The following is a 17,361-nucleotide window of genomic DNA, read 5'->3' as shown; positions in this document are numbered from 1 at the left end:
TATTTCCGTTGAAATCTGAAAATTGAAATTTCTCACAAATACACAATTTACTTTACAATCGCAATACTTTCATTACTTCATACAAGGAAGTAAAAATTGGTATATTAAAAATCAGTTCTGTTAAGAGAAGAATGTTTTTTTTTAACAGTAAAACGGTTTTTAAGAAAGAAGATAACTAAGATGTGACCTTAAGAGATAATTTTTTTAGGATTCCAGAACCCAAACATGTTATGTTAAACACCATGATTATACTTTTTTCAACCATATGCAAGGTATTTACATAATAAAAAATGAAAAAGAGTCAGATATTAACAAATTGTCTGAAAAAACATATTTTTTTTTTTAATTTTCATTTATTTCTAAAATATTATAAATCACTTAAATTATTATTAATCGCAAACTAATACTAAATATAATTTTAAACTAACATTTAATATAACAATTATTAAAAATGTAATAAATTATTCAGTACAATTAGGAACAAAGTTTATTTCTGGTCATTCTTCAATCATTAAAAATAACAATAATTTTTTTTTTAATTTTTAGAGATATATTATATATAATGTCATTTTGTAACAGTAACTTATTTCATATTTGTTTCTGAACATATTTGTTCAATATTGAATCACATTACTTTAACCTTAAGAAACTATACTTTAAGGAAGAACGGTTAAAATGTTGAATTGATTAATATAGTTAAAAACTGTAATATATTATTACAATTTACATAGAAATAGGTAATATATTTGCAATAATCATTATCCCATTAAAATTTTATATTCCACTTATTAAAAATCAATATAATTAATAAATATTCAAAATAATTTACATAGTTAAACTGATTCAATAAATAAAGGACTAATTTAATAGCCATTTTTATAATTTTTTTTTATTTTTTACAGTATAAGTTGATACTAATATTAGCAAATGATCATTAATTTTATTGTTATTAGAATTAATGATTAATTGATAAAACTAAGAAGTGTGATTATCACACTTTTGCTTTTTAATTTTTAAAAGAAATCAATCGCTGATTGATTTTACAATTTCTTATTCATTAAAATGTTTTTAAAATTAAATATCTTTTATTTGCATGTTATATAACAGCAAATTTTCAAGTCATTTATAGACAAAATAACTTGTATATAAATAGTTATCCTGGAACTTTTTATGGTTATTCATGATAAATAACTTTTTATCCATTCATGGATATGCTTCATGATAAATTTAAAATAGAACATGTTAGTTTTTAGCACTGGTAATTTAAAATGATAAAATTATGTTGCCAATTTGGACAATTATAATTGACAGTTTGAGGGTAAAACCCTCTTACATAAGTTTTATTATACATTATTTTTTATTCCAGGTTATTTTCCCCTTCAAAAAATAAATACATAATGTTACATTATTTTCAATCTTATACATAAGTAGCAACTTCTTAGAGGATGAAATTATATTATTTTATTTGGGTATTTAAATTTAATAGTAAAGTTTTCTTTGTTATTTTTTGTACTCTAGTTCTTTCACTATTATTTGTTTACTTTGTGGTACAATGGTTTACTACTTATTCGGCATGTATCGGTACAATTACAATTTAGTTATCAGTTAAAGCTGCTTCAACAGATTTAACATTGTTTTGTTAATGATCAGAAAAAATATCAACTCATTCTGAGAAATTAAATTCAAGAATTTTTTCATGAATTTCTACTACATGGTGTTATTTTTATGAATAAATTTAAAAAAAAGTAGTCAGTACCTTATTGATTTATTTTACTTAAAACAATCAAAATAAATAGTATTTATCAATAATTTGTCCTATATACACAAAGCTCCATTTATTGTGTTTGTTAAAAACTAACTCTTTTTTACAAACTGGACCCTGAGTAAATTTATGAGCTTTATTTTGAAAAGTTATAATTCAATTTTTTCTGAATATTTAAGCATACATTTTAATTTTTCTTATAATCAATTATAGAAACTTAATATTTTCATTTCTTTATATACAATCCACTGTTCATGTAGTGTTTTGTTTATTTGTAGTTTGTACTAATTAGTACAAAAGTTGTTCATATAAAACACAATTTGTTATTATTTTACTTGAATATTTATTCAAAATGTTTTTAAAAGTTTTTCAAATCCTTGTATCACTGTTTGATGTTGAAGGGTGTAATTTTGTCATTTGGTGCTGCATAAATAATTTATTTTGTGAAGATGATTTCTCTAGCGGAGGTGATTCATGTATATGTTTATGTTTTCCAGGTATCCTTCTCCATAATGAATATAAAATGCAAAGTGCTGTTAAAACTGTTGTTAATAGTGATCCCCACATCAAACAGAGTTGTGCATTCCGTACCGTAAATGTTGCATGGTAAATGACTCTGAATAAATCTGGTGGCAAATGATCTGCAAACTATAAATGTTAGATATTAAAGATACAACAATTTTTTATTGAGTAGATGTATATGAAAACTGATATATTATCTTATAGAAAAAAGTTAGAAAAACTCAACTACGACTTAATCAGCTGTATGTATTATTCTTAAGATAATCAAATATATATGAAAACTGCACAAATTAATTGGGACAGGCTATTTTTTCTCAAAATTGTTATATGATTGGCAGTTCTGTCTGAAACCGCCGGTTTTATCTACCTTGAGGTAGTGTGAGTGTTTGACCTTGATAATAAGAAAGCAGTTTGACAGGTTTTAAAGTGGAAATAGTCACCTTAACTTAACTTGTGAGCCTTTGAGTATGGCAGGTGGATGTTAGTTTTTGTGCTCTGTGTAACACATGTTGCTTTCGTGTGTTTAAAAATGAATATTGCTGTGAGGAACGTGCAAAAGTTATTGCTGTTAAAGATCACACTTCTATGACAGTGAGAGATATCGCTTCTACAGTTGGTGTAGGCAAATCAAGTGTATCAAGAATTTTGACAACATTCAAATAATCTGGATCTTCGTCTCCAAATATGAGAGAAAATTATGGGCACACATGGGAAACTACTCCAAGAACTGATAAAATTCTAATAAGAAATTGTAAAATTAATCCAAGAAAAACAAGCTCGGATTTTAAAATATTTATCATGGGTCCAAAAATAAAATCATTGATTGGTGGTGACTGGAAGAATGTAATTTTTAGTGATGAAACTCACTTACTTGTACAGGTTACAAAGCAAATTTCATGAGATGAGGTGACAGTGAACCTTTGGGACCTGAGCATGTCCAACAAACTGTAAAACACCCTCTGAAACAGATGTTTTGGGGGTTTTCATGACAAATATAACTGAAAGCTTAGTTCCTGTTCAAGGTATAATGAATTAAACCAAGTACATCGCAATATTATGACATAGGATGTTCCATTCATTCAAACGTTTGACTGGACATTTCAACATGACTTGGTCCCTTGTCATAATTCAAAATTGGTCAAGACTTTCATGCTGGAAACTCAAATTGATGTGCTTAAGTAGCCAGGAAATTCATCAGACTTAAATCCCATTGATAACTTTTGGAATATTTTAAAGAGACATTTAGGTAAGATGGACTGTACTAAAAAAGAACACATGATAACTAATGCTATAAAAGTGTGGTTCCATGATGATGAAGTCTAGAATATGTGCACTAAACTAGTGAAGTCAATGCCAAAACATCTTCAAGAGGTAACTTCTGCTAAAGGAGGACATTTATACTAATACATGTATTTATAATTGTTTAAAGTATACACATGTATTTATAGTGGCATAGAATGAATAAAAGCATAGTTTTTTAAAAAAGTTTTTTTTACTTTGTCCCTATTAATTCGTACAGTATAGTACTACATTGAGTTTCATAAAGCATAAACAAAATTCAGCACTGTCCACCAAAGTACAGATTCAATAAGAGCTCTTACTTTATCTTATTATCTTTCTTTTTCTTTTCTATATATCAAAAGTGCTTTTGAGGAATTTCCTCATCATCAGTTGATTAAAATTAAAAATTAAATACACATTAAAACATTAATAGAACACTAAATATAATATTATATGACATAATATATTTAGTCAAATAATTAGCAAAATAATTGAAAATCTTTAACTTTTAAACATGTAAACATTTAAAAAACATTAAACATTTTTATGGCCAGCCACTAAATTCAGCACTGTATTAATGCAATATAAACTTTACCTAACATTAACAAAAGTGCTGCTATTTATAGCAGCTTCGATAAGAGTATCATTATCAAACTCTGTCTGCAGATTGATTAAGCCGAATTTCTGTCTATATTTATATACATGATATTTTTCTAAATTGTCCAATTTTTTGTTATCATTTTCTTTTCTGACTTCAATTATTTTCAAATTAGTTTCTAAGTCAGTAATATAATGTTTATTCACTATTGGATGGTCGGCTACATTAGAAAACCCCAATTTTTTTTGTTTTATAATATCTAAGATGTTCTGTAAAATCTTACTTTAAATGATCTATCAGTTTTCCCAATATAAATTTCATCACAATTATTACATTTTACTTTATAAATGCCACATAAACTATTAAAATAATTATTATAATTATGTTTTTTTTTAAATATCTCATTATATGGTTGTTGGACTTATAATGCTGGTTTATGTTTCATCATTATAAATATTAATTAAATTTTCAGTATTTTAATAATGTTACTATAAAATTTTATATAGATGGTTGGTTTGCCATATTAGTTAAACCTAATTTATTATTTTTGTAATTTCTATAGTGTTAAAGAAATATAGTTTTAAAGGATCTATTTGCTTTTCCTTTATAAATACCATAACAATCATTACATTTAATTTTATAAATTCCACACATTTATTTTAATATTATTTTTAGTTTTGTTTTTAAAATATTTTATTATTTTGTTTTTAGGATTGTATGTTGGTTTAAATACTTCTTTATTGAAAGTTTTAGTAATATTTTCAATGATATTAACAGTGAATAAATACTTTACGTATATGTTTTCACTCTTTTGTGTCTTATTATGTATTGGTTGTAAGATAGTTATTTTATTGTTATGTTTTGATAGTTGCTTTTTTTATAAATATTATTAAAGTAATATCATATCGATTTTCAGCTGCTGTATGTTCTATGATGTTTACTTTATTGTCTAACTTTTCTTTGTCAGTATGTGAGAATATTTATATTTATATTATATCTGTACCTATATTTATACTTAATATATATTTTTATTTATATGAATATGTATATTCTATTTGTTATTAAAAGTTAAATAATGAAATAAATATACAACATATAGAGGTTAAAAATGGATATGACACTACTTTAATTAATAATATTTATAAAAAATTAACTATCAAAATACAGTAACAAAATAACTACTTTACAACCAATACATAATAAGACACAAAAGAGTTTGATTTCTATGACACTAATTTGGTTTTATTAACCTGTGTTTCTTAATATCATTTACAAAACAAATATATGGTTCTTCCTAGCCATTTGTGCTGACTGTTTTATAATGTGTGTTGTAATATGAATTAAGAATTACTTCCAAGTTATGTAATTTGTAGTGACTGTTAAAAGCTTCTAAGACACTTCAATTTGTGAGGCTAATATCTGTTCACCGTTCCATTCTGCTTTCATTAACTTTTCTCTTAGTAGAATGTACTGTTTATACTAGAGTGTATTACCTTATTGGATTTTAGCATTACCAATCTATCATAGCATATTCTAGGCATTCTACGAATTAATGTATCATTATTTTAATTAACAGCGATAACATTCTTTTTAGAGTATAATGATTGGTGTTAGATCTAGGCTACTGAAACAGACTTTTAAAAAGTTTGTTTTTTGCAGTTTTCAATTTTTGACATTATTGGTGCGAAAATTTTGGATTTATATTTAAAAAAAACATACTCCACCATCAATCTAAAAATTGCTTTCTATATTGAGCAAAATTGTGACAATAAACCTCAAGTGATATGTATAAAGAAATACCTATTTTATTTAGATCGTAACAATTATACATAATGTAGAGTTTATCAGGAGTTGTAGGTTTGATATTCATAGCTAATAAAAAGAAACAGCTCTACCATTTGTCTGGAAGGTGCAAGAGGAACCCATGGTAAATGCTTGATTAGAGCAGCATTACAAAGTACAAAATAAAAAATAAGCAAATGTTCAAACTATTATTCATTCATATAAAAATTATTTTGTAAATTATTATAGCTATAGTAATAACTGTGCAAAAATAACAATTATAATCAGAACATATTAAAATCAATTAGTATAATTTTTAAAGTTATTAATTGTAACTATTTGAGGATGTAGTTCAGTTCACAATAAAATTACTGGAATTGCATTATCAGTATGCAGGAAATTCTTGATTATGCAATTAATTTACTATTTAAAAATAATTTCTGTTAAAGGAACTTACGTATTATTTGAATTAAAATTTTTTATTAATATCTGGTTATAGATACTATGTTATTATAATTTTATGGTTGCTGGATTTTACATCTTCATTAAAGTTTTTATTTTTTCATATAATTATAGAATTATAGTTGATGTGGGATTCTGCAAAAGTTAACTATTGATAGTTTATTAGATTTTTACTTCCTTGTACAAATTAAAGGAAGTATTGTGATCGCGAAAAATTTCAGATTTCAACGGAAATATCCATTTTAATCATCCCTGAATCCATTCTGACTAGTTTCGGTGTAACATCTGTATGTACATATATATGTAGGTGTGTATCTCGCATAACTCAAAAACGATTAGCGATAGTATGTTGAAATTTTGGATTTAGGACTGTTGTAACAACTAGTTGTGCACCTGCACTTTTGATTGCAATCGACTGAACAAAAGTGTCCAAAAAAGCCCAAAATGCGAAAAAATTTGGATTTTGGACTTTTTTTTTAACTGTAATAATAAGCCCTCATTGAGAGATTTTCAACAATATATCATAAGTGGTACTTATTTTCATTGGTTCCAGAGTTGTAGCCAAATGAAATTTTAGCTAATGAAATATCTGGATCTATAAGAAGGCACATCGGTTTGAATCAGATTACACCTCCTTTTTTTTTTAACTTTCTAATTTAAATATATTGATTTATTGATAATTATTAACCCGTGATTGCAAAACAAAATTTACAATAATTATTTAATAATAACAATAAAAAAAAATATGAAAAATAATCAGAAGTTGTTAGATAAATAAAATTTTATATACTTTTTTAAATATGTATATGTAATTTAATAGGCATTACTACATATGTGTATATGTAATAAATTTTGTCAAACATTTAATTATTTAATATTAATTGAAAATTATAATTTAGAATTGTATTATTTTTGGATTTTCCAGTTTAATTTCTGTTTAATTTTATCTACATTAAAGTTAACTACAGAGTGATTGAAAAATAGTCCCACACAAGAACAACATATACACTGAGGCATACATGCCTGATCTTTAATATAATACAAAAAATTATTATCTTTTAGTTCATTACTCCTCTGATACTGTCAGACAATATTCTCCCTAAGTAGGAGTTGATCATCATTTCGTTTATTTTTTTTTTGTTGTCAATTGTTTAGTTGTTCTTTGGTCTGATAAAAATTTTTGTTTCCTAACATGCAATACATGATTTTAATCTGTTTTTTGATGCTGAAAATGAATATGAACTCAAAATCTTTCAAGCATCCACCATTTTTGAAAAATTTATAAATTTTAATTCAACGATTTTTTTCATTTTTCAACGTATAGTTAGCATTTTTTGCTCCTAAATTGTATTTTGTAAGCTATAAATAAACAATACTAGACAAAAAATTAAATCATATCAAGTCACATATATCATCTATACTGAAGAGTGAGCCTTCATAGACAAGATTAATCATGTCTGTGCAGGTCAAAACATGTAGCTGAAAACACAGCTGTGTTGTTCATATTAAGCACTGGATTTTGGAATGAATTAATTTTGTTCAGTCTTATTACTGTCTTAACTCTGTTAACAGTGCAGAGTCATAATGCCTCGAAATTGTGTAAATGATGTGGATGCCTTTTGTTATGTATCTGGTGAGTTTACCGTAAAATTAAACAGAAAAAACATTACATCTTTAATTAAAAAAGCATATCATTTGTACTTTCAGTGTAAATTTGGTGATCAGGATAAGACGTGGGCTCTCATATAGTATGCACTAATTGTTCTGAATTTTTAAGAGGATGACTGAAAGGTACACGGAAGGTTTTGCCATTTGGTGTATCTATGGTTTGGCGTGAACCAAAGGGTCATGTAACCGATTGTTACCTTTGTTTAACAAATATGTCTGGAATGTCTAAATAATCTAACCATACTGTACAGTATCCTTCATTGTAATCTGCAATCAGGCCTATACCTCACATTGAGATTATTCCAGTTCCTGAGCCACCTGTGAATGTATAATTTGAAAACAGCGATGAAGAATCAGGCAGTACTGAAGAACACAACAATGATTTTGATTTTGAATTGTCTTCCAATAAGCCACATCTTATATCAAAAGGTGAATAAAATGATTTGATTAGGGATTTAAATCTATCAAAAAATTAAGCTGAACTGTTAGGATCAGGACCGCAAGGTTGGAATTTACTTTTAAAAAATACAAACATTTTGGTCTTTCAAAGCCGATAAAAAGAAATTTCTCAGTATTTTATTGATGAAAATAATTTGGTTTATTGCACAAATATTAATGAGCTTATGTTGTACTTAGCACAAGTTCATAAACCTGAGGACTGGCGCCTTTTCATAAATTTGTTCAAATAGTTTAAATGTGATTTTACTACACAACAGTAACAAATAATTTGAAAGAGACATACAATGTGATGAAAGACACTCTTGAAAAAATAAAGTATAAAAAACATAGCTGGAACATATGTGGTGATTTGAAAGTTATAGCTCTTTTGTTAGGCATACAGTTAGACTAAACTAAGTACATGTGTTTTCTTTGCGAATGGGACAGCCGAGCTAGGGATAAACATTATGTTTCCAAAGAGTGGAAGAAATGAAACAACTTAACTCCAAATGGGAAAAATATTATTCATGATCCCTTACTTGAACCCAAAAAAATTTTTACCCCCTCACCATATCAAGCTAGGACTAATGAAAAATTTTGTAAAAGCAATGAAGAAGGGATAGTACCGGATTTTTTACATCAGGCAGAAATTTCCCCATGTAAATGAAGGAAAAATTAAAGAAGGAATATTTGTTGATTCTCAAATAAGAAAGTTGGTCAAAGATGATGTATTAACTCAATGTTAATGTAGAAAGTGCAGCTTGGGCTTCATTTAAAGACGTTTGCAAAACTTTTTTTGGCAAACAAAAATCTGACAATTACCATGATATTGTTAATCAACTTCTTACTTCATACAGAGTTTTAAAATGTAATATGTCTTTGAAAATACATTTCCTACACTCACATCTGGAATTTTTCCCGGACAACCTTGGAAACATAAGTGAACAACATGGTGAACATTTCTACTAAGACATTTCAGTGATGGAATGTTGCTATAAAGGGAAATGGAACACTAACATGCTAGCCGATTCCTGTTGGACATTAATTTGGGATGTGCCTGAGGCTATTTATAAAAGAAAAGCATCAGTGAAATCATTCTAACGCAGATACAGCCATGCAAAATTATAAATTTTACAGATTTTAACTATATTTTTCCTTAATTATTTTAAGCGTAATATTTAAAACTAAGGGCGATAGAAAAATTGTATTTACAGATCTGTAATGTACGCAAAAAGCAATTCAAGAAATGATATCACACTTATAGAAACATAAAACAAATTTTTTTTTTTGTCTATCATGTACATATTAATTTATGTACATGTTCTCCAGTTTTCAAATTTTCTTTCTTTATATTTATCATCTTCTCTTAATCTTTTTATTTTTTCTTTGGTTTTAACAGTTTCTTCCTCTTTATATCTATCTTCTCTTAATGTTTTTATTCTTTCTTTGTTTCCAACATTTTCTTCCTGTTTATTTATTTATTTTTTTTGAGTTTGCAACATTTTCTTCCTTTTTATTCTTTCTTTGGTTTTAACATTTTCTTCCTGTTTATATTTTTCTTGTTCTCTTAATTTTTTTCTTCCCTTGTTCTTAAAAATTCATCTTCTTGTCATTTTTTTTGAGCTATATTTCTTTTTTCCTGTATGATTGTTTCTTTTTCATTTTTGATTATTCACCAAATAATCCATTAATAAAAACTGAATATTTTACACCATAAGGTCGAAATTAACATTTGTAACCATTATACATGAGTTCACTAAATGTAATAGTAACTTTTATTCATACCACACCAGAAATCTGAAACCTTTGTTAATCAGCAACTCACGAAGATAAGAATAATACTGGTGTACTAATATGAGTAATTAAGTCTCTTTTACTCTGTCCTAATATTTCGTTTAAGATTGTTCAATTAAGAATTGTATAAATATTTGATGCTGATAAAAATTAATATTTCAGCAATTGTGTAACTGTCCACTTTGTTAAAGAATTGGAGGATCGTATCTCACTTTCAAATAGAATAAGTTTAAATGAAGTGCAGCAAAAAAATGTGTTTATGTAATTTAATAGGCGTACAAGGAAATCATGTGGTGTCCACATCAGATTTCTTTCTCTTACTGTATACAGTGTTTGCTTTTACAGTTTTTATTTTGCGATTAATTGGCACACAGTGGTAAGTTTGATAATGAAATGTTTGAATTTTTCGAAAATTTATTAAAAATAAAAACTGAAGAATAATAAAGTAATTTTGCAAGATTGAAGAATTATCCTGTATAATATAAAAATATTTCTTGTGTTTTGCTTGATAGAAGTGAATTTTACAGATAGTATTTTTTTTTTTCTTAGTGTTAGTGATTATTTCGTTTTAGCAAACCTTATGTTTTTAAATACTGTATACACACATGGGAAAGTTGTAATTTTTAATTTATGAAAAATCTGTTTACATGAATTATACTTATCAGCCTGGCAAAGATATAACAGCTCATTTTTGTGTACTAAAACATTATTTTGTTTTGAAGTATTAGTATTAGATAGGACTGTGTAAAACCATGATAAATATTAATTATTGGTGTTAAACTAAGCATCTGATTAATTAACTTCAAATCAAAACAGTATGGTTTAATTTTGTTACAGATAAAAATCATTTTGGTCTTCCTGTGAAAATTTATTGTCTTTATTACTAAATACCCAAAAATTTCTCACTGTTGTCAATTGTAGAACTATTCTTTACCGTTAATAGAAATTGTATCTACACAATTAGTAATGGTAAAATGTCAAAGAAGCACATTGGAACAGAAATATATCAAAGTTAAATAGAAATCCAACTAGTAAATGTTCTTTTAATTGCTAACAGAATTTTCTAACTTTTTGATTTGTTATTATCTGATATAGATTCAGTGATATCAGTGTGGAGATGGAAACAATTAGCGGTATTCTAAGAAAAAGTCATTTGTAGATATTTAAGTAGTGCAAGGACATTTCGGGGGACCTTGCACTAAACATTTTCCAAAATAACCTTAATAGTTATTGTAATCATTTATTTTATTTAGGTAATTTTTGAATGCATTTACATTAGGTAACATGACCATATCAGTTGCAGGTGATCTAATATGAGCCGCCAGCTTTTCTTGAAAAAGTCTGGCCAAACTGCTATGAGAATTTTACTGTACCAAGCCTTACTAGAGAACATGAGGAGTGAAGTGGTTCCCATGCACCTTCTTTGAATCATATGTAGTGTTGCCAAACATACAAAGATGAAGTTGATAATGAGCTTTAAAGCGAAACCTTTACAAGCACAACAACAGCTAGCCATTATAGATGGTCAGCAACGACTACCTGTGTAATGAACATCATTATTCGTAAATAAATCAACTGTGACTATTGCTTCTTGTACATCAGATGCTTACATGGCAGACTTCTATAAGAAATTAGAATAAATATGGTAAGCAATGTGACAGATAAATGTGTTCATTTTGTGGGAAGTATGGGCTATATTAAAATTGTATCCACTCTGTAGAAGAATATAATAAACTATTTCTTATTAAATGAAGTTAGTTTCTTATTATGTTATTATATTTAGTTATTATTATAATATTAAAAATTACCACTTCAATCCAAACAATAGGAAGAACAACATTATCTCTAAATGCACGAAGTAAAGGAAGTCCTGGTGACTTCCTCACTCGAATGTTGACTTGCAGCCTAGATACCATTCCTAATGTAAACCCAAGATTCTGTACAAACATGAAAAAAAATTGAATTAATATATCTACAAGTTAAAGTATTTTATTTCTTAACATTATTTTAACTACTGTAATTGAAATGCAATAATTTGCTGAAAAAATAAAAATATTTGGCTCTTTTTCTTGTGATTAAAAGTGCCAACAGCTTACTGTGAATTGCACCCAGCATTTAATTTTGATGATTTAGTTTCCAGCTGCAAACGAGAATCAAAATGTACCACTCACAACAAAGGACTCTCTGTTTTGGTGACTTTTGGTTCAGTCGATTGCAATCAAAAGCGAAGGTGCACAATTAGATGTAACAACAGTGCTAAATCCAAAATTTCAACATCCTATGGCTAATCATTTTTGTATTTTGTGAGATACATATGTACGTACATACAGATGTCATGCTGAAACTAGTCAAAATGGATTCAGGGATAGTCAAAATGGATATCTCCATTAAAATCTGAATACAGAAATTTTTCACAATTACAATACTTCCTTGTACTTTGCACAAGAAAGTAAAAAATTGAATCTTGAATACCCTACTTTTTGACAGTATACTTCAGATTTCAAAAATCATCAAATTAAAAAAAATTTCAGTGAGAAAAAATTGTTTAAATTTGAAAATGTTTCTTCATGTTTGATTTAGGGCATGGGGGAGACAAGATATTTTCAGTAAACTGCGTTAAAATCATTTAAAAGCTTAAAACTTTAGCTTTCATTTCATTTTTTGTATGTCTCTACGATTTTTCTGAATCAAAATATTCCACTTTAAAGAGAAAAGGCTACTTTTGTCTTTAATGCTGCATATCTCCCAATCTCCCAAGCAACGTATTGATACAAATAAATATGGAAATTAAAGGTTTTGATATAGGTTTTAATGACAAATTGTGAGATCTTTAATGTAGCATTGCAGTTTTTAGCTTTTGTTCATTTTGTGCTGAAATATTGAAATCTTTAAAGATTGAGACTGCAACATGTATCACCTGCTCTCAGCTTAATCCAAGATCATATTACAGTCCCAATCATTAAACATGCAATTGCAATTATTGTTTTTAAGAGATAGTAAGTTTAAAAATTTTGGGGTGCTAGAAAATTTTTGATTCTCAATGTGGGCAGTGCGTGAAAAAGTTTGAGAATCAATGGTATAATGTGTATGACTAAGATTATAAGTATGTTCTCTATCTGAAGGTGGCTTTATGACGTAGGTATATACCATTTTATTATTCAGTCAATCAACCAGTTCTCTTTAATCTAACATAACACAAATTAAACACATAAGAGTAAAAATTTTATAATATACTTAATATATTAAAGAAAATTGAAAATAAAACATAAACTCAACTAAAAATTAAAAAACTTCATTCAACAAACATTGCTTAGTAAATTTTAATTGAAAGAGATTTAGAATTTATTTTGTAATGTTTTTTACCCGACAAAATTTTTTTTTTTAAATGAAAAAATGAAACCCTCAAAACTTGGTTTGGTTTTTTTTTAAATTACAAAGGGTCCTTTATAGCTATGAAAAATTGGATCGCTTTAATTATTTGATGTAATCTTTGGTTATTCTCTGTTAACATAACCTTGTCTATAAATCCCTTATCACTACGCCTTTTTGGTTGAAATGCCAGGTGTAAAATTTAATACATAATATCTTTAATGCAGCATTAGCGGTTGTATTTGTTTATATGTTATAACTTAGGTTGATGTTGTTTAACTTGTTTACATCAGAAATTCAGTTTCTTTTAGTAATTCCTGTTTCATATAAAATTCCATTGAAGTCAGACTAATTAGATAGCAAATGCATTTGCAGTCAAATAAATCAGCATTAACTGGAATGTTTGAATAATGAATCATCATACAGAATGTCATATTTTCATTTTCTATAAATGAATTATTGGGCATGCATAAATCTAAGAATGTAACCACATATGAAACAATAAGCCATATAATATCTCTATAAATACTCCTTACGTTAGCTATTTGTGAATGGGATAATTTAATAACAGTCTGAATACAGTTCAGTGCATTTTTGTAACAGGATTGAAAATTAAACCTACTAATATTCTGACCAGCTTGTTTTTTTTATTGCTCAGAGTATTTGCTGTCATGAATATTTCAAGGGACTAGAAATTGTAAAACTAAACATTATTATAGTTGTTCATATTTAAGAGATGCCTGTTAAAAAAGATTTCATGTAATTTATGTTATAAATGATGACAGTGGCTGATACTTATATTTATAAATTTATTTATTCAAACTTACAGGTTGTATGTCTATGAAAAAATCATGAAGTGAGATATTAGGATGAAGTCCCTCAATTTCTTCCCTTAAACTTGGATCTCCATGAAGGAAATGTGGAAAAGACATCATAAATGGTAGACCTAAAATAAAAACGAGCAATTATTAAAAAATATTTCAGGAAAAATTAATATCATGTAAAAATTAACACTAATATTAAAATAATATGCTATGAAAAAAATTAAATTTAAAAAAACAAAAATTTTTAATATTTAAAAATTTAATATGTTGGCTTAAGTGTGAATTAAAATTCATACTAACTTAAACATTCAAGTTAATTCTTAGATATTATTTAAAAATAATTAATAATCAATAACAATATACTTACTAATAATTATATATTATTATTGTTAGTAATTAACAGACTGATTAATTTCCTAAAGTAGGCTTACAATTTAGAACAATATTTTAACAAAGGAATGGGTTGGAAGAATTATAAACAATTGTTATTGTAAATATGAGCAGTCAGATCTGTTGGCATGTATTCATAAAAATGTAAAGAAAATAAAGTTGCCTCAAGATGTGGTGGTGGGAGACTGCTGGATGTACTCCATAGAATGGACATATTTGCATCTGAAGATATTGAGGATATTTTTCTCCACTTGGAGGACATTGGAAGGCTGTTGCTGACTATATCAAGTTAATCACCCAAAACCTAATGGTCTGGGAAGAGTCATGTGATAGGATGAGGCATCGTTAGGCATGAGGATGGATAGGTTCACGGCTGAGTGACTAGGGGGTCGCCTGGTCAAGATGAAACTGTGGACACTCTGCCTTCTTGTCTGATGATTGCCTCCCAGTAAGTATGATTCATTGTATCATATAAATATGATATATTTTGGATGTACTGTATCATTGTTTTTTGCCTGCTTTATGATTCATGTGTATTATGTTATTATTGTTTATTTCATGTACTGGTAGTATTGTATTGATCTGTATTAAGTTTTGCTACTGTATCTGATTTTATCATTATGTTCACTTATTAGATAACGATTCTGCATGAGGGTGCCTGATCATAACTGTATGATTACGTGTGTATTACAGGTCTGAACCTGTTAGCGACACTGCTTAGGAGAAAAAGCCTGTGATAATTATGGTGGTGAGGGTGAGCCATCTCTTTGGAATGGATGAAATATGCTTGTATCTAGTTCGCATTAAAGCTCAACCAAATCATCCAACCTTTAATCCTTCAATGTGGCATTCTCCAACTAGCATGTTAATCGATATGAGGATCGACCATCATCTACTGTCCTGCTAGGCATCAGAACTCAGTGCCTTTTTTTAGCTCTAAAAGTGTAATTACCTCCAGTTCTTACTGTTGCTCCATGTTATTACCCCCATTGGTGACTTTCTCTAGTAAATCACTGGTTTAGTCTTTGTTGCTATCATAAGAAAAACACAAATCTGGTAAAATTATGGAAAAAATGCTATAATCTTATAAATAGCGTGAATCCTGATTGTATACTTTCAACGGATGGCTCTAAAAATGTTAATTCTGTTGGTTGTGCTTTTGTGGTTGGCAACAGAACGTACTGTACACATTTGGTCTTCCCAGCATTGTCAGTATTTTCATTATGGAGCTGTATGCTATTAATAAGTCCTTAAATATAATTAGCTCAACATTTCGATATGTATTTGTCTGCTCAGATTCCATGAATGTCTTTCAGGCGATTAGTGACATGTACTCCAGATATCCTATTGTCTGTTAGATTCAGTGTGTTATTTTGGAAATGACTCAATGTAATACAACTGGCAGCTTCTGCTGGATCCCCAGCCATATTGGAATTTTAGGCAATGGGCACACTGATAGTGCAGCAAAAGGGGCTTGTTTCCAGCCTCCTTTCACCAATCGTATTTTTTCCAGTGATCTTGTCTGTTTTCTGAAGAGAGTGGTTCATGAGTGGAAAGTAAATGGAATGCTGCCATCAACAATAAACTTCATCCAATTAAGAACACCTTGTCACTGGAGCTCCTCATACAGAAATAACAGTCGAGAGGTGGTTATTATTCACTATTTGTGAATAGGACACATTAGGCTCACTCATGGATATCAGATAACAGATGCATCCATTTGTGCATTAGGTGCATCCAATAGTGTACCACATCCTTATGGATTGTATCTCTTATGTGGCACTGCGTCGCAAGTTTAAACTAGCAGCTGACATGCAAGCAAAATATGTTGGGAAACAGTGTAACAACATTATGTAATTTTTTACAATTTCTTGACCGTCCATTTATATTCAAATATTTTAGTATTCAGTAGTAGTTTTACAGCTGTTTATAACATTTGGCATATCGCAAATGGTAATTTTATTATCTTAATTGAGAGTATTACTTTATTGTAGATTTATTTTGTTTTTTGGGTTTTTAGTTTGTAATTTAAGTTTTAACTGTTAATTTTTAATATTTATTTACGTACTATATCAATTTTATGTCTGGGTGCTGATAATGACACTTCACTGTGTGCCCAGGAAAAAAAAATTAACATGATACATTAATAGCTGTATGTTTTTTGAACTGATCTTATCTGTGCTGATCAATTCTTTCTTCTTTCACAGAGATTTCAATTAGCTTATTGTTTCCTATCTTTAATATTTTAATTTCCTAACATTTGTTTTCATTCCATAATGAAAATAATCATAATTTTTCTTTTCTTTTTGACATAATGTATACTAATTTTTAAATCATCCAATTAATATCTTGTGGTTTATTTTACATAAAAACATGTCAATCTGTGATTCATATTTTGCTTAGTTTTCTTCCTCTTATGCTGATACTTTCATTTTTTAGAACCTTTCTTATGAATTTTCCAACACACATAT

The 17,361-nt window shown here is 27.8% G+C and overlaps 1 protein-coding gene across 2 annotated transcripts in view; it reads right to left on the bottom strand.

Moving 5' to 3' along the window:
• Nucleotides 1-892: 892 nt before the first annotated feature.
• The window catches only part of LOC142322399 (lysosome membrane protein 2-like), a 142,790-nt gene continuing 126,321 nt past the window's right edge, over nt 893-17,361 (bottom strand). Inside the window, exons 8-10 of one of the 2 annotated variants that reach the window (XM_075361441.1) lie at nt 14,504-14,622; nt 12,116-12,244; nt 893-2,410 (exon numbers count right to left, since the gene is read on the bottom strand). In XM_075361441.1, coding sequence (XP_075217556.1) covers nt 2,132-2,410; nt 12,116-12,244; nt 14,504-14,622 — 527 coding nt within the window. In that variant the 3' untranslated portion in view covers nt 893-2,131. The remainder of the gene's footprint in view (nt 2,411-12,115; nt 12,245-14,503; nt 14,623-17,361) is intronic. The other variant, XM_075361442.1, reaches the window with a different exon arrangement.

This window comes from Lycorma delicatula, chromosome 3 (assembly GCF_047948215.1).
Source record: "Lycorma delicatula isolate Av1 chromosome 3, ASM4794821v1, whole genome shotgun sequence".
Classification (NCBI taxonomy): Eukaryota; Metazoa; Arthropoda; class Insecta; order Hemiptera; family Fulgoridae; genus Lycorma; species Lycorma delicatula.
The sequence above is the reverse complement of the archived record's forward strand: the minus strand, read 5'-3'. Positions and strand labels throughout refer to the sequence as shown.